This window comes from Papio anubis, chromosome 3 (genome assembly GCF_008728515.1).
Source record: "Papio anubis isolate 15944 chromosome 3, Panubis1.0, whole genome shotgun sequence".
Classification (NCBI taxonomy): domain Eukaryota; kingdom Metazoa; phylum Chordata; class Mammalia; order Primates; family Cercopithecidae; genus Papio; species Papio anubis.
The window spans coordinates 100676202-100701747 of NC_044978.1; the positions used below are offsets into that span (position 1 = coordinate 100676202).

Sequence of the window (25546 nt, forward strand, 5' to 3'; positions counted from 1 at the left end):
AATAGTCAAATAGTTTTAAGTATTTACAATATAATCAAATATATATTGTGAAATATATATAGTAAAAACTATTTGTATTATAAAAACTAAAGTCTCAAAAGGCAACTAAATACACTGAGTCATTCAACTAAATAAATGCCTAGATAAACAGATGTAAATAAATAATATGACTAGAAAGAAGTGTTAGAAATGTTAATACGTTCTGTATGGTAGATGAGAGGTTATTTTAAAAATATTTTTTCTGGCCGGGTGCGGTGGCTCACCCCTGTAATCCCAGCACTTTGGGAGGCCAAGGCAGGCAGATCACCTGAGGTTACGAGTTCAAGACCAGCCTGGCCAACATGGTGAAACCCTGTCTCTATGAAAAATACAAAAATTAGCTTGGTGTGGTAGTGCGCACCTGTAATTCCAGCTACTCGGGAGGCTGAGGCAGGAGAATCACATGAACCCAGAAGGATCACGTGAACCCAGGAGGCAGAGGTTGCAGTGAGCTGAGATGGCGCCACTCCTCTCCAGCCTGGGCACCACTGCACTCCAGCCTGAGGGACAGAGCAAGACTCTTGTCTCAGAAAAATAAAATTTTTTATTTTCTACGCTTTCTAAAAATTGGCATGTGTATCATGTTTTACTTTTCTTCAATAAAAACAGTAAAAATGTTATTCAAAAGAAAAGTCAATAGGGAGTTGGGGAGCTTACCTTAAAAGAAGTAGAAAATATGTTAAGTGTGATAAGTAAAATGGGTTAAGTGTGATAAGTAAAACCCATATACATACATTTTTATACTCTCCCTTTGTTGAATATATGAGTGACCAAAAATGATCTGATCTAATGATTTCAGGGATGCCAGTAAAACTGTGAGCAGCCCACCCACCTCCCCAAGACCTGGCAGTGCTGCAACAGTATCTGCCTCTACAAGTAACATCATACCCCCAAGACACCAGAAACCTGCAGGGGCTCCAGCAACAAAAAAGAAACAGCAACAGAAAAAGAAGAAAGGTGGAAAAGGTGGCTGGTGATGAGAATATTCTTGTTGCAGGCTGTTTTTAAACTAGTCTCAGTGACACTAGGAATATAATAAAGGTAACACAGCAAGAAGCACAGAACTGCTCCCTCTTCATCTCCATATTTTCATAATTTCTTGTGTTTCAAATAGGGAAACATCTTCCTCAAAGTCTGCCTAGTGAGATATGGCCTACTGGTTGCCTCATAGCTTTGTACAGATTATGAGGACTGAAAATAATTGGGCATTTACCCATCTTGGTATCTGTTGAATCCTTTATCTGTGTGTGCTGATTCAATCTTTTTTCAGTTTCACATACCTTATCTAAGGTTTCCCAGGATTTAAACAGAAACTATTTCTACGATTTCAGCTGGAGTCTGAAGATACTTGTTTCTGTTCAAGTCCCACTTTAAATTACGTCTTAGGAGGCCTTAGGAGACTGAAAGTGGAATCTTCTGAGCATTCCTAAATATCTGCTTAGAAATATCATGTGATAAAGAGGGACCTTCTTAATACTTAACTGATGTTCTTCACTTAATTAAATGGATGGCCACAAGAAAAATAAAGTAAATGTCTTAAATAATTTAACCATAAATTTTCTGTCATGTGATACTGGAATATGGGATTATTTTCATATTTTTATATATATATGACTCCTTTGTGCCCCATGTCATTTTCAGATTATGTAACATGCTGATACAGCACCAGGAAAGAACTCAAGGAAAATATATCAGTGTAAGAAGTTGACTCTTAGACCTAGTGTTCTGAGGTCAGATGGGTTTGGACTGTCTCAATCAGAAAGATTAATGACTATTATCAAGAACATGAACATTGGTTTCCTACATAAAGAGGAAATCAGTATCTGAGTTTGCATACCAGGCAGTATTAAAATCTGACAGATCTGTTTGGCCCATTGATAGATACTCAAATGGTGTCTCCTTCTGGTTATGGATTTTGACCATTAATTACCTTTCTCAATGTAATGAAATATTTTACAGTCAATTTGTGGTGTAAATGTTGCTCTTGTCTTTCCTTGCTTACAAACTACTTTCACATTGAACAGCTGTGAGACAGACACATTGAGATGCCTGCCCTTGTTAGTATTCATTTTATGCTGCCCAACATATCATTTAATTTAGACTTAGAAGTATTTCCTTGTGATTATATTACTCTGTCCTTGTTAATAAAGTGCTGCTGTGTTTGACTCTGAACGTAACTACCAAAACTTCTTCAAAGAGTTTTTTATAAAAGACTTTCCTCCTTTACAAGAAAGAAATGGGGTGCTGCCTTTCTGTTCAGTAAAAGCAGAATCTGCAGTGGCATCTAAACAAGAGATCCTTTTTAAATACAAATGATGTATTGTGGCATAATACTTTTTTGAGCTCTACAGAGAACAGTCTTTTGGTAATAGTGACAGATATTTATTACTTCTGAATATATACCCCATTATAGGAATAACTTACTTATTTAGGATTCCATCATTGAAAATTTTAACCCAAGGCACAGCAGTGAAATTTACAGTTCTCAATTTAGTTGTCATTATTGATAGCATTAGTCATTGCTGAGCAACTGAAACTTCTGTTCAAATAAAGTTTTGTCAAATGAAGTATAAATACATGAACCTTCTAGAAATATTTCCTCTTTTGGATAGGTCTTTAACCAGTACATATATATACTTTGTCAAATATATGGATGTGTATGTGTACATTTATAAAAACCAGTATGGATACATCCATTCACTGTGGTACATTTTAAAATAAAATATTTTAGCAGTGAATATGGATTAAGGTGTTTTGGGTGTTGGCATTTTATGGAGGACTTCCTGGTTAGTATAACCAAGAATTTTCTTTTAAGCTGAGTATCAAAATTGTGTGTACTGTCCCTCTTAGTAAACTCACAAAACTAATCTAATGGGATTGAGAGATTCGGTAAGTTTCAGTGTAAACTTTACTGAAAATTCATCTTGGTGTGTGTATAAACAGAAGTAAACCTTTGAAAAAGTGATTAAGCATAGCAATTCCAATGCTATTGGGAACAGCCAACCTTAAAAATCATTGCATCACTCAAACCTTCTGGAACCTGCAATTCATTGTTCCTTACAAGTCTATTTGAAACAGATACAATGAAGGAAAATAAGTTTATTGCATTAAAAAATAATTGTGGCCGGGCACGGTGGTTCGCACCTGTAATCCCAGCAGTTTGGGAGGCCGAGACGGGCAGATCACCTGAGGTCGGAAGTTCGAGACCAACCTGACCAACATGAAGAAACCCCGTCTCTACTAAAAATACAAAATTAGCCGGGCATGGTGGCTCATGCCTGTAATCCCAGCTACTCGGGAGCCTGAGGCAGGAGACTCGCTTGAACCTGGGAGGCAGAGGTTGCAGTGAGCCGAGATCGTGCCATTGTACTCCAGCCTGGGCACAAGAGTGACACTCTGTCTCAAAAAATAATAATTGTGCTGGACAGGTGCGGTGGCTCACGCCTGTAATCCCAGCACTTTGGGAGGCCGAGGTGGGCAGATTACCCGAAGTCAGGAGTTCGAGACCAGCCTGGCCAACATGGTGAAACCCCATCTCTACTAAATACAAAAATTAGCTGGGCGTGATGGCACACGCCTGTAATCCTACCTCCTCGGGAGGCTGAGGCAGGAGAATTGCTTGAACCTGGGAGGTGGAAGTTGCAGTGAGCCGAGATCGTGCCACTGCACTCCAGCCTGGCGGACAGAGTGAGACTGTCTCAAAAAATAAATAATTGTGCTAAACTGAAATATACTGAAGAGTTCAGTTTAGCAAGATAAAAGGAACCCTCCAGATATTTCTTAGTCAGTTTGAGAAACAATACCTCCTTTGAAAACCACCTCGTGTGCCTTATTTACCATTTATTAGATAATTAGGAGTGACTAGACCATTAGGTTTTGGTTTTAATACTGAGCATTACTAGCAGCTGTGATTCTGGCAGGCTATCTCTGAATAATTTTTTAAAAAGCGAAATACAAGCGGGGCACGCAGACTCATGCCTGTAATCCCAGCACTTTGGGAGGCGGAGGCGGGTGGATCACTTGAGGTCAGGAGTTCGAAACCAGTCTGGCCAACGTGGTGAAACCCCGTCTCTACTAAAAATACAAAAATTAGCCGGGCGTAGTGGCTCACGCCTGTAATCCCAGTTATTTGGGAGGCTGAAGCAGGAGAATCGCTTAAATCCGGGAGGCGGGAGGTTGCAGCGAGCTGAGATCGCACTACTACGCTCCAGCCTTAGTGACAGAGACTGTCAAAAAAAAAAAAAAAAAAAAAAGAACTTAAAACAATGGAACCCATTCACGTTCTTCTATCTGTCTTTAATAATCCTGGGTAGTAGTCTGGAGACACTCCTAGTGGAGTTTACTCGGGAGAGGGCGGAGAAATACACGACATGAGCAGTACAGGCTCGTGGTTGACAGCTGGCGGAAGGCTGAGAATCCTCCCCGGAACCTTTGGACTCTGGCGCCCCAGGGGTTCTTCGCGTAGGCTGGCCGGGCTCGGGATTGAAGCCGGAGACGTCAGACGCTAAGGTTGCTTAGGTTGCGGCCCGCGTGGAAGGCTCTCCTCAGCCACCCTGTCCGGCCCGAGGGAATCGCGCAAGTGACGCTTTTTCTGCAGCAATGATATATACCCCGCCGAGCTGTCCGTGTCCTGGTTGGGACCTCTTGGTTTCGCTTGGCTGGGCTCAACCCATCCCGTACGCCTCCGCCCTTCCCTCTTTGCGTGCCCCTGCGAGTTCAGCGAATCCGCTGCAAGAAGCCCTGCATGCGCCAGGTGAGCGGCTGTTGGCGGTGGGCGCTGCCGGGGTTGGCGGCTCCCGCGGGTTGCCTACGCCGCGGGGCCTACGTCTCCGTCGGGCGTGCACCTTGGGAGCCACACCTGGGGCCCAGAGCCACCGCTCAGCAAGCGGGCACGCGGCGGGAGGGAAGGAAACCGCGGCGCTGGGGATGGAGAGGGGGAAAGTGAAGAAGAAAGAGAAGGAAAAGGAGACGGAGGAGAAAATCAGAGAAAAGGGAAAGGAAGAGAAAGTGAAAAGAAAGGAGGTGGAGCAGAAAATTAAAGAAAAAGAAAAGGAGAAGCAAGAGAAGCAGGAGAGGAGAAAGAGAAAAGAGAAAGAGGAAAAAAGGACAAAGCAAGGGAAGGAGACAAAGAAAGAGAAGGAACAATTTAAGGGACAGGAAGAGGAAGGGGAGAACAAGGACAGCACCTTGACAAGGACCCCGCTCGAGCCGCTGGTAAGAGATCCAGTGTCCAGGACCCCTTGCCCCAAGGCCATTGTCGGCTTTCAGACCCCGGCGCTGTCTCTGTTACGTTGGAGGCCCCCGACCCGCGCGGGAGGGAATGGATCTCAACTGAGGGCTATTTACCTATGGATGAAAGCGATGTGCCAAACTTTGAACGACCCATCGCCAGCCCCTTTCTCCCGGACCCCCTGCCCACCTTCGCCCGTATCGTTACCCCTGTGTCTTAACCTTCGTCGGGTCTAGTGTTGAGGGACAAGTGATCTCGGTCTTAATGGGGACATGGCGAACGGCCCCTCTACTGCCCTTGGATCTGTCCAGCGCGCAACACTAGCGCACAGACCACCTGACCACATTTAGAAACCAGTCCCGAACCCTCCCCGCACGCAGGCCCTCTTTGCAGTGAATGCGTTCTTTGTCAGAAGGGGCAGGGTTCCAGAATGCAGGAGGTGTTGGGGACGCTGCAGTTGATGCCTTCATTGTTTTCAGACCACCAGTACCCTGAATGCATGGCGGAAAAGTTTTAACTGACAGGTCTTAAAAACTTGGCATTGTTTGGGTCAGCTGGATGGTCTCTGTGCTCCTAGAGTTCCTGAACTGGCTCCTTGGCTTAGAGCTACGATCTGGTTCTAAACAATTTGAATGATTAACACAGTTGTTGGTTTTTTGTTTTGTTGTTTTTTTTTTTTTTTTTCCTTTTTTCTTTTTTGTGACTGGGTCTCACTCTGCCGCTCAGGCTGGAGGGATCCTCCCACCTCAGCCTGGCACCGCCCCCATCTCCCAACCTCAGTGACTGGCACTACAGGCGCACGCCACCATGTCCAGCTAATTTTTGTATTTTTGTGTAGAGATGGAGTTTCGCCATGTAGCCCAGGCTGATCTCAAACTCCTGGGCTCCAGCAATCCGCCTGCCTTGGCCTCCCAAAGTGCTGGGATTACAGGCGTGAGCCACCACGGATTAACAGATATTTGATCTCTGGTAAAACACATACTACATAGACCCATATTTGGCTAAAGGAATAACTTCTGACAAAAAAAAAAATGGTGTTCAGCATCACATTTTGTGTCTGAACTCTGTTTTACAAATTCAGCTTTCCTTAGTCTCAAGAAGATAAATGTGAGGAAGCCTGAATGCAGAATTTCTAGGTAGGATGGGCGTAGGGACAGCCATGTGGTTGGAAAGGGAACTGGTGTTTTTGTTTTTGTTTTGAGACAGTCTGGCTTTGTCGCCCAGGCTTGAGTACTGTGGCGTGATCTCGGCTCACTGCAACCTCCAACTCCCAGGCTCAAGTCATCCTCCCACCGCAGCCTACCAAGTAGCTGGGAATACAGGTGCACACCACCGTGCCTAGCTAATTTTTGTATTTTTGGTAGAGATGGGGTTTCGCCATGTTGCCCAGGCTGGTCTTCAACTCCTGAACTCAAGCGATCCACCCACCTTGGCCTCCTGCCGAGACCAGCTCGGTTGGGGAGACCCTACCCAGTGTCCCTAGAGGAATTAAAGACGCACACAGAAATAGAGGTGCGAAGTAGGAAATCAGGGGTCTCACAGCCTTCAGAGCTGAAATCTCCGAATAAAGATTTACCCACATATTTATTAACAGCAAACCAGTCATTAGCATTGTCTCTATAGATACTAAATTAACCAGAAGTATCTCTTAAGGGAAACAAAGGGATGGGCCGAATTAATTGCAGCTGGAACATGCACTTAAGACACAGATCACTCAGGCTTTTGTTTGTGGCTTAAGAATGCCTTTAAGCAGTTTTCCGCCCTGGGCGGAAACTGTTTCTTGCCCTCATTCCTGTAAACCCACAACCTTCCAGTTTGGGCGTTATGGCCATTATGGACATTTTACATTGCTGCAGAGATTTTGTTTATGGCCAGATTTTGGGGAGCTTGATCCCAACAGCCTCCCAAAGTGCTGGGATTACAGGCAAGAGCCACTGTGCCTGGCCTGGGAACTGCTTTTTATTCACACTATTTTATAGGACCTAAGATGTCGTTAGTCTAGGTACCACTAAGAAAGAAAAAAAAAGCCGGCACGGTGGCTCACGCCTGTAATCCCGGCACTTTGGGAGGCTAAGGCGGGCAGATCACCTGAGGTCAGGAGTTCCAGAACAGACTGGCCAACATGGCAAAACCCCATCTCTACTAAAAATACAAAAAAATTAGCTGGGCATGGTGGCATGTGCCTGTAATCACAGCTACTCGGGAGGCTGAGGCAGGAAAATCACATGAACCTGGGAGGCGGAGGTTGTAGTGAGCCAAGATCGTGCCACTGCACTCCACCCTAGGCCACAGAGCGAGATTCTGTCTCAAAAATAAATAAATAAAAAAATTCTGCCAATCAAAATATATACTCTCAATTGTCAAAGACATCCTAATTTCAGAGATGTTAAAATGTGGAATGTGGGGGGCGGAATGTGTATCTTAGAATGAATGAAGTGTGTCGGGGTAGGCTGAATGGGGCCTCTGGTGAAGACTGACAGGACATAATCCACTCTTGGCTGCCATTTCTTGGTGCTGGTATTGCTTAAAAACATGCAATTGTAAGCCATCCAATGAAGTCTCCCTTGCCCTTCTTCCTTACCTTGACACACTCTCAGAATGACATCATAACATTTAGATGCAACTGAAGGGAATGGAGAAGAGCCAGGGATGGAAGACACCTATGAAAATACAATTTACTTTAAGAACCATCAAAGATTTGCTCTAAGAACAAGTAAGTACATTTTTTTTTTTTTTGAGACGGAGTTTCACTCATGTTGCCCAGGCTGGAGTGCAATGGCACGATCTCGGCTCACTGCCACCGCCACCTCCCAGGTTCAAGTGATTCTCCTGCCTTAGCCTCCTCAATAGCTGGGATTACTAGTATGCGCCACCATGCCCGGCTAATTTTGTATTTTTACTAGAGATGGGATTTCACCATGTTGGTCAGGCTGATCTCAAACTCCTGACCTCAGGTAATCCACCCTCCTCGGCCTCCCAAAGTGCTGGGATTACAGGTGTGAGCCACCGCACCGGCCTACTTTTTTTCAAATTCTGTTATTCACTGTATGGCCTTCATAGATCATGCTCTCTGTACAACTCTTTATGTTAAAGTTTACACCCTGGAAACCACATTTCGGAGCACTCTGAACGATCTTCACACCAGCCTGCTCTTCTGTCCCTCAGTCATTTGCCATAAAAATTCTAAGGCTAATACATTGATAGAATGCTTCTTTCTTTTTTTTTCTTTTCTTTTTTTTTGGGGGGTCGGGGGGAATGGAGTCTCTGTCACCCAGGCTGGAGTGCAGTGGTGTCATCTCAGCTCCTGCAATCTCCACCTCCCAGGTTCAAGCAATTCTCATGCCTCAGCCTCCCGAGTAGCTGGGATTACAGGCATGTGCCACCATGCCCGTCTGATTTTTGTATTTTTGGTAGAGACAGGGTTATGCCGTGATGGCCAGGCTGGTTCCAAAGTCCTGGCCTCAAGTGATCCACCTGCATTAGCTTCCTAAAATGCTGGATGAGAGCCACGACGCCCAGACTAGAATGCTTCTGTCTAAGTTTACTTCAAGTTCATCAGTTTGTTTTTTTGTTTGTTTGTTTGAGATGTTGTCTTGCTGTGTTGCCCAGGCTGGAGTGCAATGGCGCCATCTCGGCTCACTGCAACCTCCGCCTCTGAGGTTCAAGTGATTCTCCTGCCTCAGCCTCCCGAGTAGCTGGGATTACAGGTGCCCACCATTGCACTTGGCTAATTTTTTTTTTTTAGACGGAGTCTTGCTCTCTTGCCCAGACTGGAGTGCAGTGGTGCGATCTCAGCTTACTGCAAGCTCCGCCTCCCAGGTTCACACCATGCTCCTTCTTCAGCCTCTGGAGTAGCTGGGACTACAGGCACCCACCACCATGCCCGGCTAATTTTTTGTATTTTAAGTAGAGACAGGGTTCCACCGTATTGGCCGGGCTCGTTTCGAACTTGCGACCTCAGGTGATCTGCCTGCCTTGGCCTCCCAAGTTCGTCTGTTTTTAAAACAAATATTAATTTGTGATTGAAACTGGCTTAATAATTTCTATAACCTTTTCATTTAATTGTGATACTTATATTAAAAAGTATAAGAGGGAGGCCTGGTGTGGTGGCTCATGCCTGTAATGCCAGCACTTTGGGAGGCCAAGGTGGGCAGATCACGAGGTCAGGAGTTCGAGACCAGCCTGACCAACATGGTGAAACCCCGTTTGTAGTAAAAATACAAATTGTGGGACCTGGTGGCGTGCTCCTGTAATCTCAGCTACTCGAGAGGCTGAGGCAGGAGAATCGCTTGAACCCAGGAGGCGGAGATTGCAGTCAGCCCAGATCATGCCACTGCACTCCACCCTGGGTGACAGAGCAAGACTCCATCTCAAAAAAAAAATGTATAAGAGGGAAACCTTGTTCTGAGATCTTACAATCTAGTTATTCAATTGTGAAGACAGGCGAAATTAATAATTGAGACCTTAGATGCTTATGCACTGAGTGGCACAGTCAATACGTGCACCACGGAGGTCCCAAGACCCCAAACAAAATGAACTCAGGTGCAGTCTCCAATTCATAGACACGAATTCAAGAAGCAAAATGAAGTCTGAAAATTGGTCCTGTAATCTATAGCACTACTCATAAATGTTGGTAGTGTTTATTTGATAGACTGATCAGGAGTTAGGGGATGGAGGAGGGATGTGAAATTAGTATCACATAATGAAAATGCTAATTAGAAAATGTTCACTGGTTGGTATAGTTTGTTCTAGACCTATAAAATATTCGTGAAGTTTTATCCTTTTTTTTTTTGGAGACAGGGTCTCGCTCTGTTCCTCAGGCTGGAGTTCAGTGTGCAGTCTCAGCTCACTGCAACCTCTGCCTCCTGGGTTCAAGTGATTCTTGTGCCTCAGCCTACCAAGTAGCTGGACTTACAGGTGCACGCTACCACACCTGGCTAATTTTTTGTGTTTTTAGTAGAGATGGGGTTTCACTATGTTGGCCAGGCTGGTCTGGAACTTCTGACCTCAAGAGATCCTCCTGCCTCAGCCTCCCAAAGTGCTGGGATTACAGGTGTGAGCCACCTGGCCCGTGAAGTTTTATTCTGGTTACAATTCCAAGAATATTATTGGATTCTACCACAGGCAGGCCCACTGCCAAGACCCAGAAAAATGAGCCCCTGATAGCATGGGCTTATTGATTTATCTTTTGTTTCACAGGAGAAAAACAAGCAAATCCTAGTGCTGGGCCTGGATGGAGCAGGAAAAACCAGTGTCCTCCACTCTCTAGCTTCAAACAGAGTCCAGCATAGTGTGGCACCCACCCAAGGTTTCAATGCAGTTTGCATCAACACTGAAGATGGCCAAATGGAGTTCCTGGAGAGTAAGCTCTCTGTTCCTTAGTTACAAGATAGCCACATTTTATTCTCTCTTAAGCCAGACATGATGTTAGCAACATTGAGTCTTTGTGAAAACTAACACTGAATCAAATTTTCCTAGACTTTTAGAATGGATGTGTACTTTAATACCCAGGTACAGTGTGGGGGGAATCACTTTTTGCTTTTTTGATGTTCTCCTTTTTACAGTAGTGGTGATAAAGGGGGAGTTTAGAGGAAGGCTTTAGCACTCCCTCCTATAATCTCCTGTAATCAGCCTTCTTCCCACACTGCTGCAAATGAGCATACAATCTAAGTTTAAGTACAGTGTGCTTGCTTCTCTGCAAATAAAATTATAGACAAGCTCCAAACCTCTTCTTCTAAATAGATGGTAGTCCACAGGCCCCTACTGGATAGTAATTCTGGAGTCACCACCTCTAAATATTACTCTCTCCTGAAGTTGGGTCAAGTCCTCTTGTCTTCTCTTTACACATTCATCCATCCTCATGGCATTAAATACCATCTATATGCTAATGGCTCCCAAATTTATCTATCTAGCCCAAACATATCCAAGTCCTCAAACCTAACAAGGGAAAAACAAAATGCTTGATTTTTCCCATATCTGTTCCTTTCCCTGTAATCTTCTGGTCAGTAAATGGCTCCATACCCATCAGGTTGCTCTAGCCAGAAACCTGAGAGTCACCCTTGACTCCTCCTTTTGCATCCCCACCTCCAGTCCACAAGTAAAACACTATGAATTTTGCCAGCTCCAACGCATCTCTCAAATGCATTGGTTACATCCTTTCTACTGCCTCTATGCAAGTCGGAACCTGAATCATCTATTACTTAGATTATTATAGTCACCTTTTTACTTTGGCTTTTATCTGTTTATGAAGAGCAGTATTTTAACACATACTTATCATTTGCTAACTTAAAACTCTTCAGTGGAGATCTCATCCTTGTAATAAAATCAAAAGTCTTTATTATGGCCCATGAGGCTCTTCATAAACTGCCTCCTTCCTAACCTTACCTCACCTCAGGCTTATTGTACTCCTTTCTTTCTCTCCTTTTACAAGAGCTTTCTTGGGTGTGCCTTTTGTCAGACATACTACTACCCCTGCTCTTCCCGTTATGGCTTGCTCCTCAACCTTCAGGTATTAGCTTACATGGCCCCATAAAATCAATCATTCTTTTTTTTTTTTTTTTTTTTTTTTTTTTTTTTTTTTTTTTTTGAGACAGAGTCCTGCTCTGTCACCCAGGCTGGAGTGCAGTGGTGCAATCTGAGCTCACTGCAACCTGTGCCTCCTGGGTTCAAGCAATTCTGTCGCCTCAGTCTCGTGAGTAGCTGGGATTACAGGCACACACCATCATGCCCGGCTAATTATTTTGTATTTTTAGTAGAGACGGGGTTTCACCATGTTGGCCAGGCTGGTCTCGAATTCCTGACCTCAGGTTATCCACCCACCTTGGCCTCCCAAAGTGCTCGGATTACAGGCGTGAACCACTGCACCCAGCCCATAAAATCATTCTTTCTAAGTATGTTCCCCAATGCTGTTTGCTTCCTCCATAGGTTTTTAATAACATTCACTATTTATTTTTATTTGTTTTTGATCTGTCCACCCAACTAGATGGTAACTTTTGCTATACTTGTTTTGTTCAACAGTATATACCCAATGTCTGGCAAATAGTACATATTCAACAAAAATGCATTAAGTGCTAACTGTGTTCCCAATTTTTATCATAATCATCAATATCCTGAAGAGGAATAGCAGTTTATACTTGCAACCTTTAAGTTTTAAAATGTGTATCTTCACAGTGGCTATATTAAGCCATCAATTTAGGTAAGTTTTCATAATGCCACAGGCATAGCTTCTAAGGAGGCTTTTTTTAGGATGCAGCATCCAGTGGTATTCAGTGATATAAACCTGTATGGGCTGCTATGCTATCGTGTAACACTTGGAGTATGTTGGGGATTGGTGGGAGGTGAAGTTTTATTGTATAAGCCTATTTGTAGAAATGATATATTCACATATAATTTTGCCTATATCTCTTCATCAACATTCTACAGATCATCTTAATCTTTAAAAAAAATTCTTTTAGTTTATGCACTAAAAAGTCATGGCAAAAATAAATGGAGAGATTTCAGTTCCTATTATAGTTTTTGAAGGGCCTTTCTGTGACAAAACCACAAATCCTGGTAAAAATTTATTTTTTAAAGCATTGATGAACTTGCAACAAGTAAGACAAATTTGCAAGGCTACCTGCTTTACTCTTCCTGCCCTTTCCCTCCTTCCAAAGAAAGAAAAATAAAACAACTCATGAGTTGAAACTGGAGTGACAGCCACAGTAGATAAGCAAATGAAAAAGTGGTGTTATCTAGAGGCACATACCAGTATTTAATCTGCAGTGGGCCTGAGACAAAATAGGAAAGCACTAAGATGCCTGCATGACATGAGGGCCCCTGGAAGAGTGCTAACATGCTCCCAGTCAGTAGCTCCCCCAGTTTCTAATTCTGGAGCAAAGACCCCCAGTATTCTCATAAATTAAGATTAATCAAATATGAGTTCAGGCTAGGCATAGTGGCTCACAACTGTAATCCCAGCACTTTGAGAGGCCAGGGCAGGTGGATTGCTTGAGTCCAGGAGTTTGAGAACAACCTGGGCAACATGGCAAAATCCTACCTCTACAAAAAATACAAAAAATGAGCTGAGCATGGTGGTGCATGCCTATAGTCCCAGCTACTCTGGAGGCTGAGGCAGGAGGATCGTTTGTGCCCAGAAGGCAGAAGTTGCAGTGAGCCGTGATCATGCCTCTGTATTCCAGCCTGGGCAACAGAGTGAAACCATGTCTCAAAAAAGAAGATAACAAAATCTACTGATCAAAACTAGCATTTAAAGCATTTATAATCTTAAATGCTTATAGCTGAAAGGAAAATAGCTGAAAACGTATAGGTTAAATATGCAATGTAAATTAGGTAACAACAGAATAAAACCAAAGAGGTTGAGGGAGAGATGATAAAGACACGAAGTGAATGAAATTGATAAAGACACAGTAGCAAAGATCAGCAAAGTCAAAAGTTAGTTCCTTGAATAGATAAACAAAATAGACAAATTTCTGGTGAAATTCATTAAGGAAAATCTGGAAGCCACAAATAAGTAATGTCATGAAGGAAAAAGAGCATATCATTCATTAAGATGACAAGAGTATAATACCTGTGTTAACAAATTTGTACCAATAGATATAAAGTCCTGGATAAGTGGAAAAAATCCTCCAAATATGTGTCTTAGGAAAATGGACTCAAGAAGAAATAGGAATATTGAATAATTTAAAGCTTCTAAAGAAATCAATAGCAAAAAATCATCCTATAATGAAAAACACCCGATCAGTTGGTTTATAGGTGGGCTCTTATCAATCTTAATCTTACATAAATTCTTTCAGAGAATAGGGGAAAAAAAGAAATGCTCTCCAACTCACGGTATGAGGTCACTGTATATCCAAACCAGCAAAGAGTATGAGAAATGGAAATGCAGAAATCTGAACAAAATTGTAGTAAACTAAATTCAGTTAATATATTAGAGAGATAGTATATCACCAGATGAGTTTCTCCAAGAATGAAAGGTTGGTTTAACATTTGAAAAATAGCCAGGTGTGGTGACTTATGCCTGTAACTCCAGCACTTTGGGAGGCCAAGGGGGGCGGATCACTCACTTAAAGTCAGGAGTTCAAGACCAGCTTGGCCTAACATGGTGAAACCCTGTCTCTATTACAAAGACAAAAATTAGCCGGGCATGGTGGCAGGTGCCTGTAATCCCAGACACTCAGGAGTAGCTGAAGCAGGAGAATTGCTTCAACCCGGGAGGTGGAGGTTGCAGTGAGCCAAGATCGTGCCACTGCTTTCCATCCAGCCTGGATGACAAGAGCAAAACTCCATCTCAAAAAAAAAAAAAAAAAAAAAATTTCATTCAACATTATACAAGAGGTTCTAGTCAGTTTGAGAAAAAGAAATAAAAGGCATAAGAATTAGAAAGGAAGAAATAAAACAATACTTATTTACAAGTTATATGATTGTCTTCAAAGAAAGCCTAAAACACCCTTCAAATTATTAGAAATGATAAGAGCTTGGCAAGACAACTGTATATAACAATATAAAATTAATTGTATTTCTATTACCCAGCAGCATGCAGCCATTTTCAATAGCAACAAAAGATAGGAATAAACCAACCAAAAAAATGTGTCTATCTATACAGAGAAAATCTGTAGATGTCATTGAATAACACTGAAAGACCTAAATAGATAGAGACATAATACAGTTTTCATGAATAGGTAGACATTATATCAAAAAAATATTAATTCTCCCCAAATTGACGTTTAGATACAATTCAATTCCAATCAATAGCTCAACAAGATTTTTTAAAAAGAGTTTGACAAGCTGAGGCTAAAATTGACATGGGTGAGCAAAGGAGTAAAGAAAGTCAAGACACTCGAAGAAATTAGTAAGAAAGATGGACTTGTCCTGTCAAGTATCAAATCTTATTATAAAGCTATGAAATTAAAATGTGTGGTGTTGGCACAAGAATGAACAGAATGACCAAAGGAACAGACTAGAGAGTCCACTGGGGAAACTATTCAATAAATGGTGCAGGGACAACATGGAATAAAAATGAAATTAGTTTCCTGTCTCCTATGCATACAAATGTATACATCAATTTCCGATGGATAAAAGCCAAATGTAAAAAGCTTTGTGGAGAAAATATAGACTATCCTTATGACTTCAGGATAGAGAAAGATTTTTTAAACAGGATACAAAAAATAATAACCATAAGAAAGATGGATAAATGTAACTACATTAAAATGGAAAACATCTGTTCATTAAAAAGATGCCACAAAACAGGAGAAGATACATGCAACACATCCAAGCAAATGCCTAGTATCCAGAATATATAAAGAACTCCTACAAATAAAAACAACATAAAAACATTGGCAAAAGACATGAATAACATTTCACATAAAACAAATTAGAAGTGAACATATGAAAAATACTCAACTTGATCAGTAAGTAGAATTCAAATTAGGCAAAAAAAAAAAAAAAAGAAATCTGATAATATCAAGTTTTGAAGAGGATGTGGCCGGGTGCAGTGGCTCACGCCTGTAATTCCAACACTTTGGGAAGCCAAGGTGGGTGGATCACTGGAGTTCAAGGGTTCAAGACCAGCCTGGGCAACATGGCGAAACCCCAGCTCTACAGAAAATACAAAATTAGCCAGGCTCAGTGGCTCGTGCTTGTAGTCCCAGCTACTGGTGAGACTGAGAAAGGAGGATCGCTTGAGCCCAGAAGGTGGAGGTTGCAGTGAGTGGAGATTGCACCACTGCCCTCCAGCCTGGATGACAGAGCACAACCTTGTCTCAAGGAAAAATAAAATAAAAATAAAAAGAGGATGTGGATATAGAGGAAACTTATTGGCTATTAGCTGTTGGCAGTGTGTGTATTGGTACCAACTTCTTTGGAAAATAATTTGGCATATTTGGCATTAGTTCCATGCTTAGATAACTGGAGAAACTCTTGCTTGTACGGACCTCAGGAGACAAATACAAAAATGTTTATAGCAGCATTGTTTATTGCAGCAAGAAATGAGGAACAACCCAAACGTCCACTGATGTTTTAACTTAGTGTGTTAAAACCATATGAGTTACTTAGAAGGTCACACAGCACTATTTTAACAAATTAAAAACACAAAATACTTCAAAGAATGAGTAGCCTACCTCTGTACAAAGGAAGCCAAAGGGAAGGCAAAGATCCTTTCTTGTTAGCATTTAAAATACTTTTGTTAAGTTCTTGAAACAGAGGTCCAAAAAGTTTTTCTGTCAAGGACTACATAGGAACTAATTTATGCTTTGCAGGCCACCTGCTCTCTATTGCAGTCACTCAACTCTGTCTTGAGAAAGCAGTCATAGACAATATGTTCTATATGTTCAATGTTACTATAAAACTTTATTTCTGGGCACCAAAATCTAAATTTGATATAATAGTCCTGTGTTAGAAAATGTTATTCTACCTTTTTTTTTTCCTCCAGTATTTAGACATGTAAAAGCTATTTTTACCTAGTGAGCTGTACAAAAATAGGCAGTTGGTCAGATTTGAACTGTGGGCCATGGTTTGCCAATACTCCTCCTAGGACAAAAATGAAAACAAAATCCATTGTATATATGTTATTATCATTAACCAAAAAGTTTATTCTGGGAAGAATCAGCAGGATGAAGTAATCAAAAGGCATTTTTTTTTTCTGAAGCAAATATTCCTGAATACCCACAGGATCATGTTAACTCTGTGCAATATTAAGAGGAGAAGTTATTTCTAGGATTTTGACAAAGGAAAAAAATTGTGCAAGTGAGACTAGCCAATGAATTCAGTTCATTTAAAATTTATTTTAATGTGTATTTTATCCTACCATCCTTTTCCAGTCTTAATTATTTTAGTAGCATACTCCCATTTTCTTTTTCTTTTTCTTTCCTTTTTTTTTTTTTTTTTAAGATAGGTGGGGTCTCGCTCTGGAGTGTGGTGGCGCAAATACAGCTCACTGTAGCCATGTTCACGCCACTGCACTTCCTGGGCTCAAGTGATCCTCCTGCTTCAACCTCCCTAGTCGTTAGCACCACAGGCATACACCACCACACTGGCCCATTTTTTAGTTTTTATTTTTGTAGAGACAGAGCCTCACCCTGTCGCCCAGGCTGGTCTTGAACTACTGGGCTCAAGCAGTCCTCCTGCCTCAGGCTCCCAAAATGTTGAGATTACAGGTGTGAGCAACTGTACCTGGCCTTACTCCCATTTTCTGAGCTATAACTGATAAAGATGCAGTGGCTGACATGGCTGCTGTGGACAATGGGATCAGGAGACATCCCCTGTAGTATTTCGCATCTCTCTGCTGATCCTTTGTGATACAGTAATGAATGAACCACTTGTGATGGTTCTTCTCATCAACCAGTTCCCCACTAACATGCCTCTGGTCCCTCTGAGGACTGGGTACACTCTAACACGGTGATATTTTATCAAAACACCTGTCCTGTGTTCAGAAATCTGGATGTGCCCTCCCTGCTCCCAGGGTGGGTGCTTCTGTAATTTTGTGTGTGTGTGTCTTCTTCCTCTACTATTCTCTGTAGTTGGTGGCAGTGAACCTTTTCGGTCCTACTCGGAAACATACCTGTCCAAGGGATTGCTGCTTATCTTTGTGGTGGATTCAGCAGATCACAGCCGATTACCTGAAGCCAAGAAATACCTTCATCAGCTAATTGCGGCAAACCCAGTACTTCCTCTGGTTGTGTTTGCAAACAAACAGGTAAAAATCTGTGCAAATATAAATTGTACTCAGTAGTTTTGTATTTAATACAAAAAATGTATATGTGTAATAGCTAGTCAACAATAAGCTATATATTTAATTCAGTTTATGTTTATTAGAGCTCTTGGATTATAAACACCTTGAAGGTGGAGACTATTATTCATCTTTGTGTTCCTTGTAATACCTAGTATACTGTCTTGTGGATGCTAGGAATTCAACAGATGTGTGTTGAACTTACTTCAATAAATACATGTTAATTGTTAAATTCGATTCAACAAAATATGAGTGGCTACCATGTATAAAGAAATCGTTTTGCTTTAGATCAATCAGACTGAGCCGAATTTACTCTACACATGCATTAAAAATATTAAATATATGTGGAGAATTTGGAACCCTTGTATACTGTCAGTGAGAATGTAAAATTGCAGAGCTGCTATGGAAAACAGTAACATGGTTCCTCAAAAGAATCAAAAATAGAGGCTAGGCGCGGTGGCTCACACCCATAATCCCAGCACTTTGGGAGGCCAAGGGTGGGGGATCACAAGGTCAGGAGATTTTGACCATCCTGGCTAACACGGTGAAACCCCGTCTCTACTAAAAATGCAAAAGATTAGCCAGGAGTGGTGGCGGGGGCGCCTGTAGTCCCAGCTACTCGGGAGACTGAGGCAGGAGAATGGCGTGAACCCGGGAGGCGGAGGTTGCAGTGAGCCAAGATAGCGCCACTACACTCCAGCCTGGGTGACAGAGTAAGACTCCGTCTCAAAAAAAAATCAAAAATAGAATTCCCTTATGATGCAGCAATTCCACTTCTGGGCATACAGTGAAAAGAATTAAAAGCAGGGACTCAAACTGATATTTGTATGTTTGGCTGTTTTATGTTTCTTTATGTTTTATATTGTTTTGTTTTATATATTTTATGTTTTTTGTGATATGTTCATAGCAGCATTACTCATAACAGCCAAAAATGGAAGCTACCCAAAATAAATGGATATATAAAATACGGTATACACATGCAAAGGGATTTTTTTTTTTTTTTTTTTTTTTTTTTTTGAAACGGAGTCTTGCTCTGTCGCCCAGGCTGGAGTGCAGTGGCCGGATCGCAGCTCACTGCAAGCTCCGCCTCCCGGCTTCACGCCATTCTCCTGCCTCAGCCTCCCGAGTAGCTGGGACTACAGGCACCGCCACCTCGCCCAGCTAGTTTTTTTGTATGTTTTAGTAGAGACGGGGTTTCACCGTGTTAGCCAGGATGGTCTCGATCTCCTGACCTCGTGATCCGCCCGTCTCGGCCTCCCAAAGTGCTGGGATTACAGGCTTGAGCCACCGCGCCCGGCCAATATTTTTTTTTTTTTTAAGACAGCATTCTGCTCTAGCACCCAGGCTAGAGTGTAAGTGGTGTGATCTCAGCTCATTACCTCCTGGGTTCAAGTGAGTTGCTTGCCTCAGCCTCCCAAGTAGCCAGGATTACAGGCATGCACCACCACTCCCGATTCTTTATTTATTTATTTATTTATTTTTTTGAGACAGCGTCTTGCTCTGTCTCCCAGGCTGGAGTGCAATGGCGCAATTTTGGCTCACCACAACCTCCACCTCCCGGATTCAAGTGATTCTCTGCCTCAACCTCCTGAGTAGCTGGGACTACAGGCACATGCCACCACGCCCGGCTAATTTTTGTATTTTTAGTAGAGACAGAGTTTCTCCATGTTGGCCATGCTGATCTCGAACTTTTGGCCTCAAGTGATCCACCCACCTGGGCCTCCCAAAGTGCTGGGATTACAGGCGTGAACCACCGCACCCAGCCACAATGGGATATTGTTCAGCCTTAAAAGGGAAGGAAATTCAGACACATGTCCCGACATGGATGAACCTTGAGAACATTATGCTAAGTGAATAAGTCAGTCACAAAAGGGTAAATACTATCTGATTCCATTTATATCAGGTACCTAGAGTTGTCAGATTCATAAAAATAGAAAGTGGAGTGGTGATTTCCATGAGTTGGGGGAGGGAGGAATATGCAGTTATCATTTAATGGATACAGAGTTTCAGTTTTGCAGATAAAAGTTTTGGAGATGGATGGCGGTGATAGTTGCATAACATTGTGAATATACTTAATGCCACTGAACTGTACACTTAAAAATGGTTAAGGAGAAAAATTTTGTGATATGTATTTAACACAATAAAAATTGAAAAACAATTTAAACATCTATAATATTATAATGCTAAAGTCCCTTTCTCAATTGTTAGGTTTGCCAATCATAGAAGAGCTCAATTCCTGACTTTTCTCCTACTACTTCTATGGGTGAATGTATATGGAAGTAAACTAAGTAATTAAAAATGATGACCTCAAATAGGAGCCTATGTTAAAGTCCAGTACAGAAGCTAGTCCAGCAGACTCTGTCTCAAAAGAAAATTTAAAAAAAGAGAGAGGGATACTTTTATTGTTTTGTTTTTAAGTGGAGCATCTTAAGTACCATAAACTACAAAGATTTAGATCATGGTACATGTAAGTGAGCTTTATAGTATTCCATAGCATTAATATGCCAAAATGTTATCGTTTTCTTACTGCTGGGAATTTGAATTATTTCCAATTTTTTATTGTTCTTAATGGTGCTGCCAGTGAGCCTTCATGTATGTGTCTGTTTGAGGATGTGTATGAACATTTTGCTGGTGGATATGCCTAAAATAATTGCTGGGATTTTGGATTTGTACATATTCTGTTTTATTAGATATCACCAAGTTACTTTCCAAAGATGTTGCGCCAATTTATTCTTCCACCAGCAGAATATGACAGTTTTTGCAGCTCTACATCCTTGTCAATACTTGGTATTGTCAGACTTTTTCATTTTTGCCAGTCTGATGGGTGAACTTGTTTTTTATTATTCTAATGTTCATTTCCTTAACTACTTGTGAGTTTGAACATTTTTTCAGAAGTTTATTAGTTATTGGTCTCCACATCTGTAAATTGCCTATGAATATGTTTTCCCAAATTGCTACTAGGGTGTTTATCTTTCTTATTTTAGTTGTAGGAGTCTTTCATATCATTTGGAAAAATAATCCTTTGTTAGTTATGTGCATTACAATTATCTTTCCCAGCATCCTGGTGGCTTATCATTTTACTTTGCTTACTTTTATACAGAATATTTTCTTCCCTCCCCTCCCCTCCTCTCCCCTCTTTTCTTTTCTTTTTTTTCCTTTTTTCTTTTCTTTTTTTTTTTTTTGACAGAGTCTCACTCCATCACCCAAGCTGGAGCTCACTGCAAACTCTACCTCCCAGGCTTAAGCGATTCTCCCACCTCAGCCTCCCAAGTAGCTGGGACTACAGACAGGAGCTACCACACCCGGCTAATTTGCATTTTTTGTAGAGATAGGTTTTCGTCATGTTGCCCAGGCTGGTCTCAAACTACGAGGCTCAAGCAGTCTACCTGCCTCGGCCTCCCAAAGTGCTGGAATTACAGGCGTGAGTCACTGCGCTCGGACTTTTTTTTTTTTTAAACAGGGTCTCACTTTGTTGCCCAGGCTGGAGTGCAGGCATGATCATAGCTCAATGCAGCCTCAACCTCCCCAGGCTCAGGTGATCCTCCTCCCTCAACCTCCCTAGTAGCTGGGATTACAGGTGTGCACCACCATGCCCAGTTAATTTTTTTTTGGCATTTTTTGTGGAGATGGGATTTCACCACGTTTCCCAGGCTGGTCTTGAACTCCTGGGCTCAAACAGTCTGCCCACCTCAGCCTCCCAAAGTGTTGGGATTACAGATGTGAGCCACTGCATCCGAGTGATTTTCATTTTTAATATTCAAATTTATCAATACTGTGCCTTATGGTTTGTATCCATTATCTTCATCAAATTGAATAAACAGAGCCATTTGTTATCACATTTATAGCTTTTATTGGGCCTTAATGATAAAAGATTTGAATATTCTAGTTTAAGATTAATGCATCTTTGTTTATATTCCTTGGCCAAAATATTTGGTCCAAGCTTTTAGGTGACTCACTGGTTCAAGTTATTACATAAGGGTTTTCAAAAAGTCATCTTACCATCTTTACTCTTTGGGTTATGACCTCTATTAAGGCACATACAGGAAAGTGTGGAATAAACCAGATATTTTTCCTGATGTGCTTTATCATTACAGAGAGCTCCTTCTCCCATCCATCACCCTCCCTCCCTCCCTCTCCTATTTCTTCCTCTTCAACTCCACCAGTGAATTTATTAACCCGAGACATCATTCACATGTTAATGGATCCATTAACACTGTTCAAAAAGTTAGCATAGGCTCTAAACAAATTCAGGTTTCAAACAGGCAACTACCAATATCTGGAGAGGTAATCAACTCCAGCTAAGTACCGTGGACAGCACATCAGGAAAAGCCCCACAGGCTCCAAGTGATAGAATTTGATAGGTTCGGGACATGCACAGCGGCCCATGCCTATAATCCCAGTACTTTGGAAGGCCGAGGCAGGTGGAACACCTGAGGTCAGGAGTTGGAGACCAGCGTGGCCAACATGGTGAAAACCCGTCTCTACTAAAAATAGAAAAATTAGCTGGGTGTGGTGGCATGCACCTGTAATCCCAGCTACTTGGGAGGCTGAGGCAGGGGAATCGCTTGAACCTAGGAGGCAGAGGTTGCAGTGAGGCAATGAGCCGAGATTGTGCCACTGCACTACAGTCTGGGTGACAGGGTGAGACTCCGTCTCAAAAAAAAAAAAAAAAAAAAAGATAGGTTCATATTGATACAGGAAAAAAAAAAAGGCACAATATTAGGTTATTTCCAAAGATTTAAAAATGATCTTCTAAAACTTAGGCGGAATGCTATGAAATAACAAAAAGCCATTTACAAACGCAATTTTAGAAGTGAAAAAACTTTCACAAAATACTGGAAAACTATAGCTGAATCTGTGTATTTATGAAAGGGAATGTCACAGGTCATTTGCTTAAATAATTCTTGGCGTATGAGAGTTAAAGATGTATGTTTTGACCTTGCCATTTCCATCATAAGGAGGTTTTGGCCCTGGCATGCGGCCTAAGCACAGGCTTCCTGTCTTCCCCTCTCTGCCTCTTGCTGTGGCTTTCCCTCTTCCAAGACTCCCCCATCTCTTTCCCTGTCTCTCCTCTGAGCCTCCTTTTCCCACTGCACCTTGTCTGAATCTGTTCTCTCTCCATTCCCTTCTCTGTCTTCCTCTACTCCCCAAAATTGGTCGAGGATTTTTTTGTTCAATAGAAATAATGAGCACAAAAGAAAACTCACGGCCGGGCGCGGTGGCTCAAGCCTGTAATCCCAGCACTTTGGGAGGCCGAGACGGGCGGATCACGAGGTCAGGAGATCAAGACCATCCTGGCGAACACGGGAAACCCCGTCTCTACTAAAAAATACAAAAAAACTTAGCCGGCCAAGGGGCCGGCCCCCGGAAGCCCAACCTACTCGGAAGCCGAAGGAAGAAGAATGGCGTAAACCGGGGAGGCCGAGCTTGAGGGAGCTGAGAACCGGCCACAGCACCCCAGCCCGGGGGAAAGAGCGAAACTTAGTCCCAAAAAAAAAAAAAAAAAAAAAAGAAAAAAAAAAGAAAACTCACAGTGGCAAGAACTATAATTGGTAAAGTATGATATAGACCTAAAACAATAGATGAATCAAATTTCTGTTATTAAATATAAATAAAAAGAATTGCTCCTGTTGAAATAATCTTAGAAGATTAAAAGGAAAATGGAAAAACAAAATTAGACTGGGTGCAGTGGCTCATGCCTGTAATCCCAGCAGTTAGGGAGGCCTAGGTGGAAGGATTGCTTGAGGCCAGGAGTTCGACACCAGCCTGGGCAACATAGCAAGATGCTCCTCTTTACAAAATATTTTTAAAAATGAGTGGGGAATGGTGGTACAAACCTGTAGTCCCAGCTACTCAGGAGGGTGAGGCAGGAGAATTGCTTGAACATGGGAGGCGGAGGTTGCAGTGAACCAAGATTCTGCCACTGTACTCCAGCCTGGGCGACAAAGCAAGACCCTGTCTTTAAACAAACAACAAACAAACAAAATTAGAAACAGATTGACTGCACTGTTTAGAAAACGAAGGTATTATATTGGCTTAGCTTCATTCCAGAATATACTTTTTTTTTTGGATAACTCATAAATGCTGGCATAATTCTTATGAAAACATTTGTATTCAGACAACCTCTGGGCTCATAATAATGGAGTCACAATATCCTTTATATGAAAATGGGGTGGTCACTGAGAACAATAAATAAGAGTAATAAATGTGTTTATCTGAAAGGATTGCAAAATAACCAACTTTGTCTTATTCTTATTCCACTCCGGATGAAGGATCTTGAAGCAGCCTATCACATTACAGATATCCACGAAGCTTTGGCATTATCTGAAGTGGGAAATGACAGGAAGATGTTCTTGTTTGGAACCCACGTGACTAAGAATGGCTCAGAGATACCATCCACCATGCAAGATGCCAAAGACTTGATTGCACAGCTGGCTGCAGATGTGCAGTGACCAGGACTCAGCCCACTGTGCGGCTCACGACTGAAATGTCATCAGTGTTGAATGGCAGGCTTGAAGCCAAAGGTTTCCACTTTCAAATAAAAATTAAGCCATTTCCTATTTTCTCAATGCATGGGATGTATATAGTCAGCCCTCCATATCCATGGGTTCCACATCTGCGGATTCAAGAACTGTGGATCAAAAACATTCAAAAAGTAAACCCACTAAAGAATAATAACACAACAATGAAAATAATACATATATAATTTTTTTTTTTTTTTTGAGACAGAGTCTCGCTGTGTTGCCCAGGCTGGAGTGCAGTGGCCAGATCTCAGCTCACTGCAAGCTCCGCCTCCCGGGTTGATGCCATTCTCCTGCCTCAGCCTCCCGAGTAGCTGGGACTACAGGCTCCTACCACCTTGCCCAGGTATTTTTTTTGTATTTTTTAGTAGAGACGGGGTTTCACCATGTTAGCCAGGATGGTCTCGATCTCCTGACCTCGTGATCCGCCCGTCTCGGCCTCCCAAAGTGCTGGGATTACAGGCTTGAGCCACCGCGCCCGGGCTAATAATACACATTTTAAAACACAATATAACAACTATTTACATAGCATTTACATTGTATTAGGTATTATAAGTAATCTAAAGATGATTTAAAGTACACGAGTAGATGTGTGTATGTTATATGTAAATACTATGCCATTTTCTATCAGGAGCTTGAGCATACACATTTGCCTGTGCGGAGCTTGGAATGAATATCCCTGAGATTACCAATGGACAGCTGCACAAAGATAGTGCTAACATATTAACAGCATCTCGATTGGATTTTGAATGTTAAAAATATTTGTAAAACAGCGTATTGGGGGGATTGCAATTTTTAATCAACAAAGGTAAAATGAACATTAGCAAGCATTTGTCCCATTTATTGTATTGCAATGGCATGAAATTTATATGAAATTTTTTTTGGGTGGGTGGATAGGGTCTCACTCTGTTGCCCAGGCTGGAGTGTAGTGGCGTGATCTCAGCTCAGATGATCCTCCCTCGTCAGTCTCCCAAGTAGCTGGGACTAGAGGTGCATGCCACCACGCCCGGCTAATTTTTCCATTTTTAGCAGAGA

At 42.0% G+C, this 25546-nt stretch overlaps 2 protein-coding genes and 2 long non-coding RNA genes across 9 annotated transcripts in view; 2 read left to right on the plus strand and 2 right to left on the minus strand.

The window, feature by feature from the left end:
* The window catches only part of SRP72 (signal recognition particle 72), a 37397-nt gene extending 34620 nt beyond the window's left edge, over positions 1-2777 (plus strand). Inside the window, exon 19 of the mRNA XM_003898860.5 lies at positions 839-2777. Coding sequence (XP_003898909.1) covers positions 839-1016 — 178 coding nt within the window. The 3' untranslated portion in view covers positions 1017-2777. The remainder of the gene's footprint in view (positions 1-838) is intronic.
* The window catches only part of LOC116274173, an 89123-nt gene that overhangs the window by 53527 nt on the left and 10050 nt on the right, over positions 1-25546 (minus strand). For both annotated transcript variants that reach the window (XR_004182766.1, XR_004182765.1), the window contains exons 2-4: positions 17823-17880; positions 16723-16792; positions 7851-7929 (exon numbers count right to left, since the gene is read on the minus strand). This is a non-coding gene — a long non-coding RNA (uncharacterized LOC116274173). The remainder of the gene's footprint in view (positions 1-7850; positions 7930-16722; positions 16793-17822; positions 17881-25546) is intronic.
* ARL9 (ADP ribosylation factor like GTPase 9) lies at positions 4290-24735 on the plus strand. 5 transcript variants are annotated; one of them, XR_647050.4, is made up of 5 exons: positions 4823-5253; positions 10469-10631; positions 17782-17957; positions 24263-24514; positions 24720-24735. XR_647050.4 is itself a non-coding variant. In XM_009207039.3 (5 exons), the coding sequence occupies exons 3-5, from the start codon at positions 10616-10618 to the stop codon at positions 24440-24442; spliced, it is 372 nt and encodes a 123-aa protein (XP_009205303.1). In that variant the 5' UTR covers positions 5335-5793; positions 7867-7982; positions 10469-10615; the 3' UTR covers positions 24443-24550. The 5 variants fall into 5 exon arrangements, 4 of the variants coding, with proteins under 4 accessions (XP_009205300.1, XP_009205299.2, XP_009205303.1 ...); XM_009207039.3 differs by lacking the exons at positions 4823-5253; positions 24720-24735 and adding exons at positions 5335-5793; positions 7867-7982 and having other exon boundaries at positions 24263-24550; XM_009207036.4 differs by lacking the exons at positions 4823-5253; positions 24720-24735 and adding an exon at positions 4290-4792 and having other exon boundaries at positions 24263-24550.
* On the minus strand, positions 4548-5580 carry LOC116274174. Its single transcript, XR_004182767.1, has 3 exons — positions 5477-5580; positions 5226-5385; positions 4548-4630 (listed from the first exon to the last, which is right to left on the minus strand). It is a non-coding gene; the product is annotated as an uncharacterized LOC116274174 (long non-coding RNA).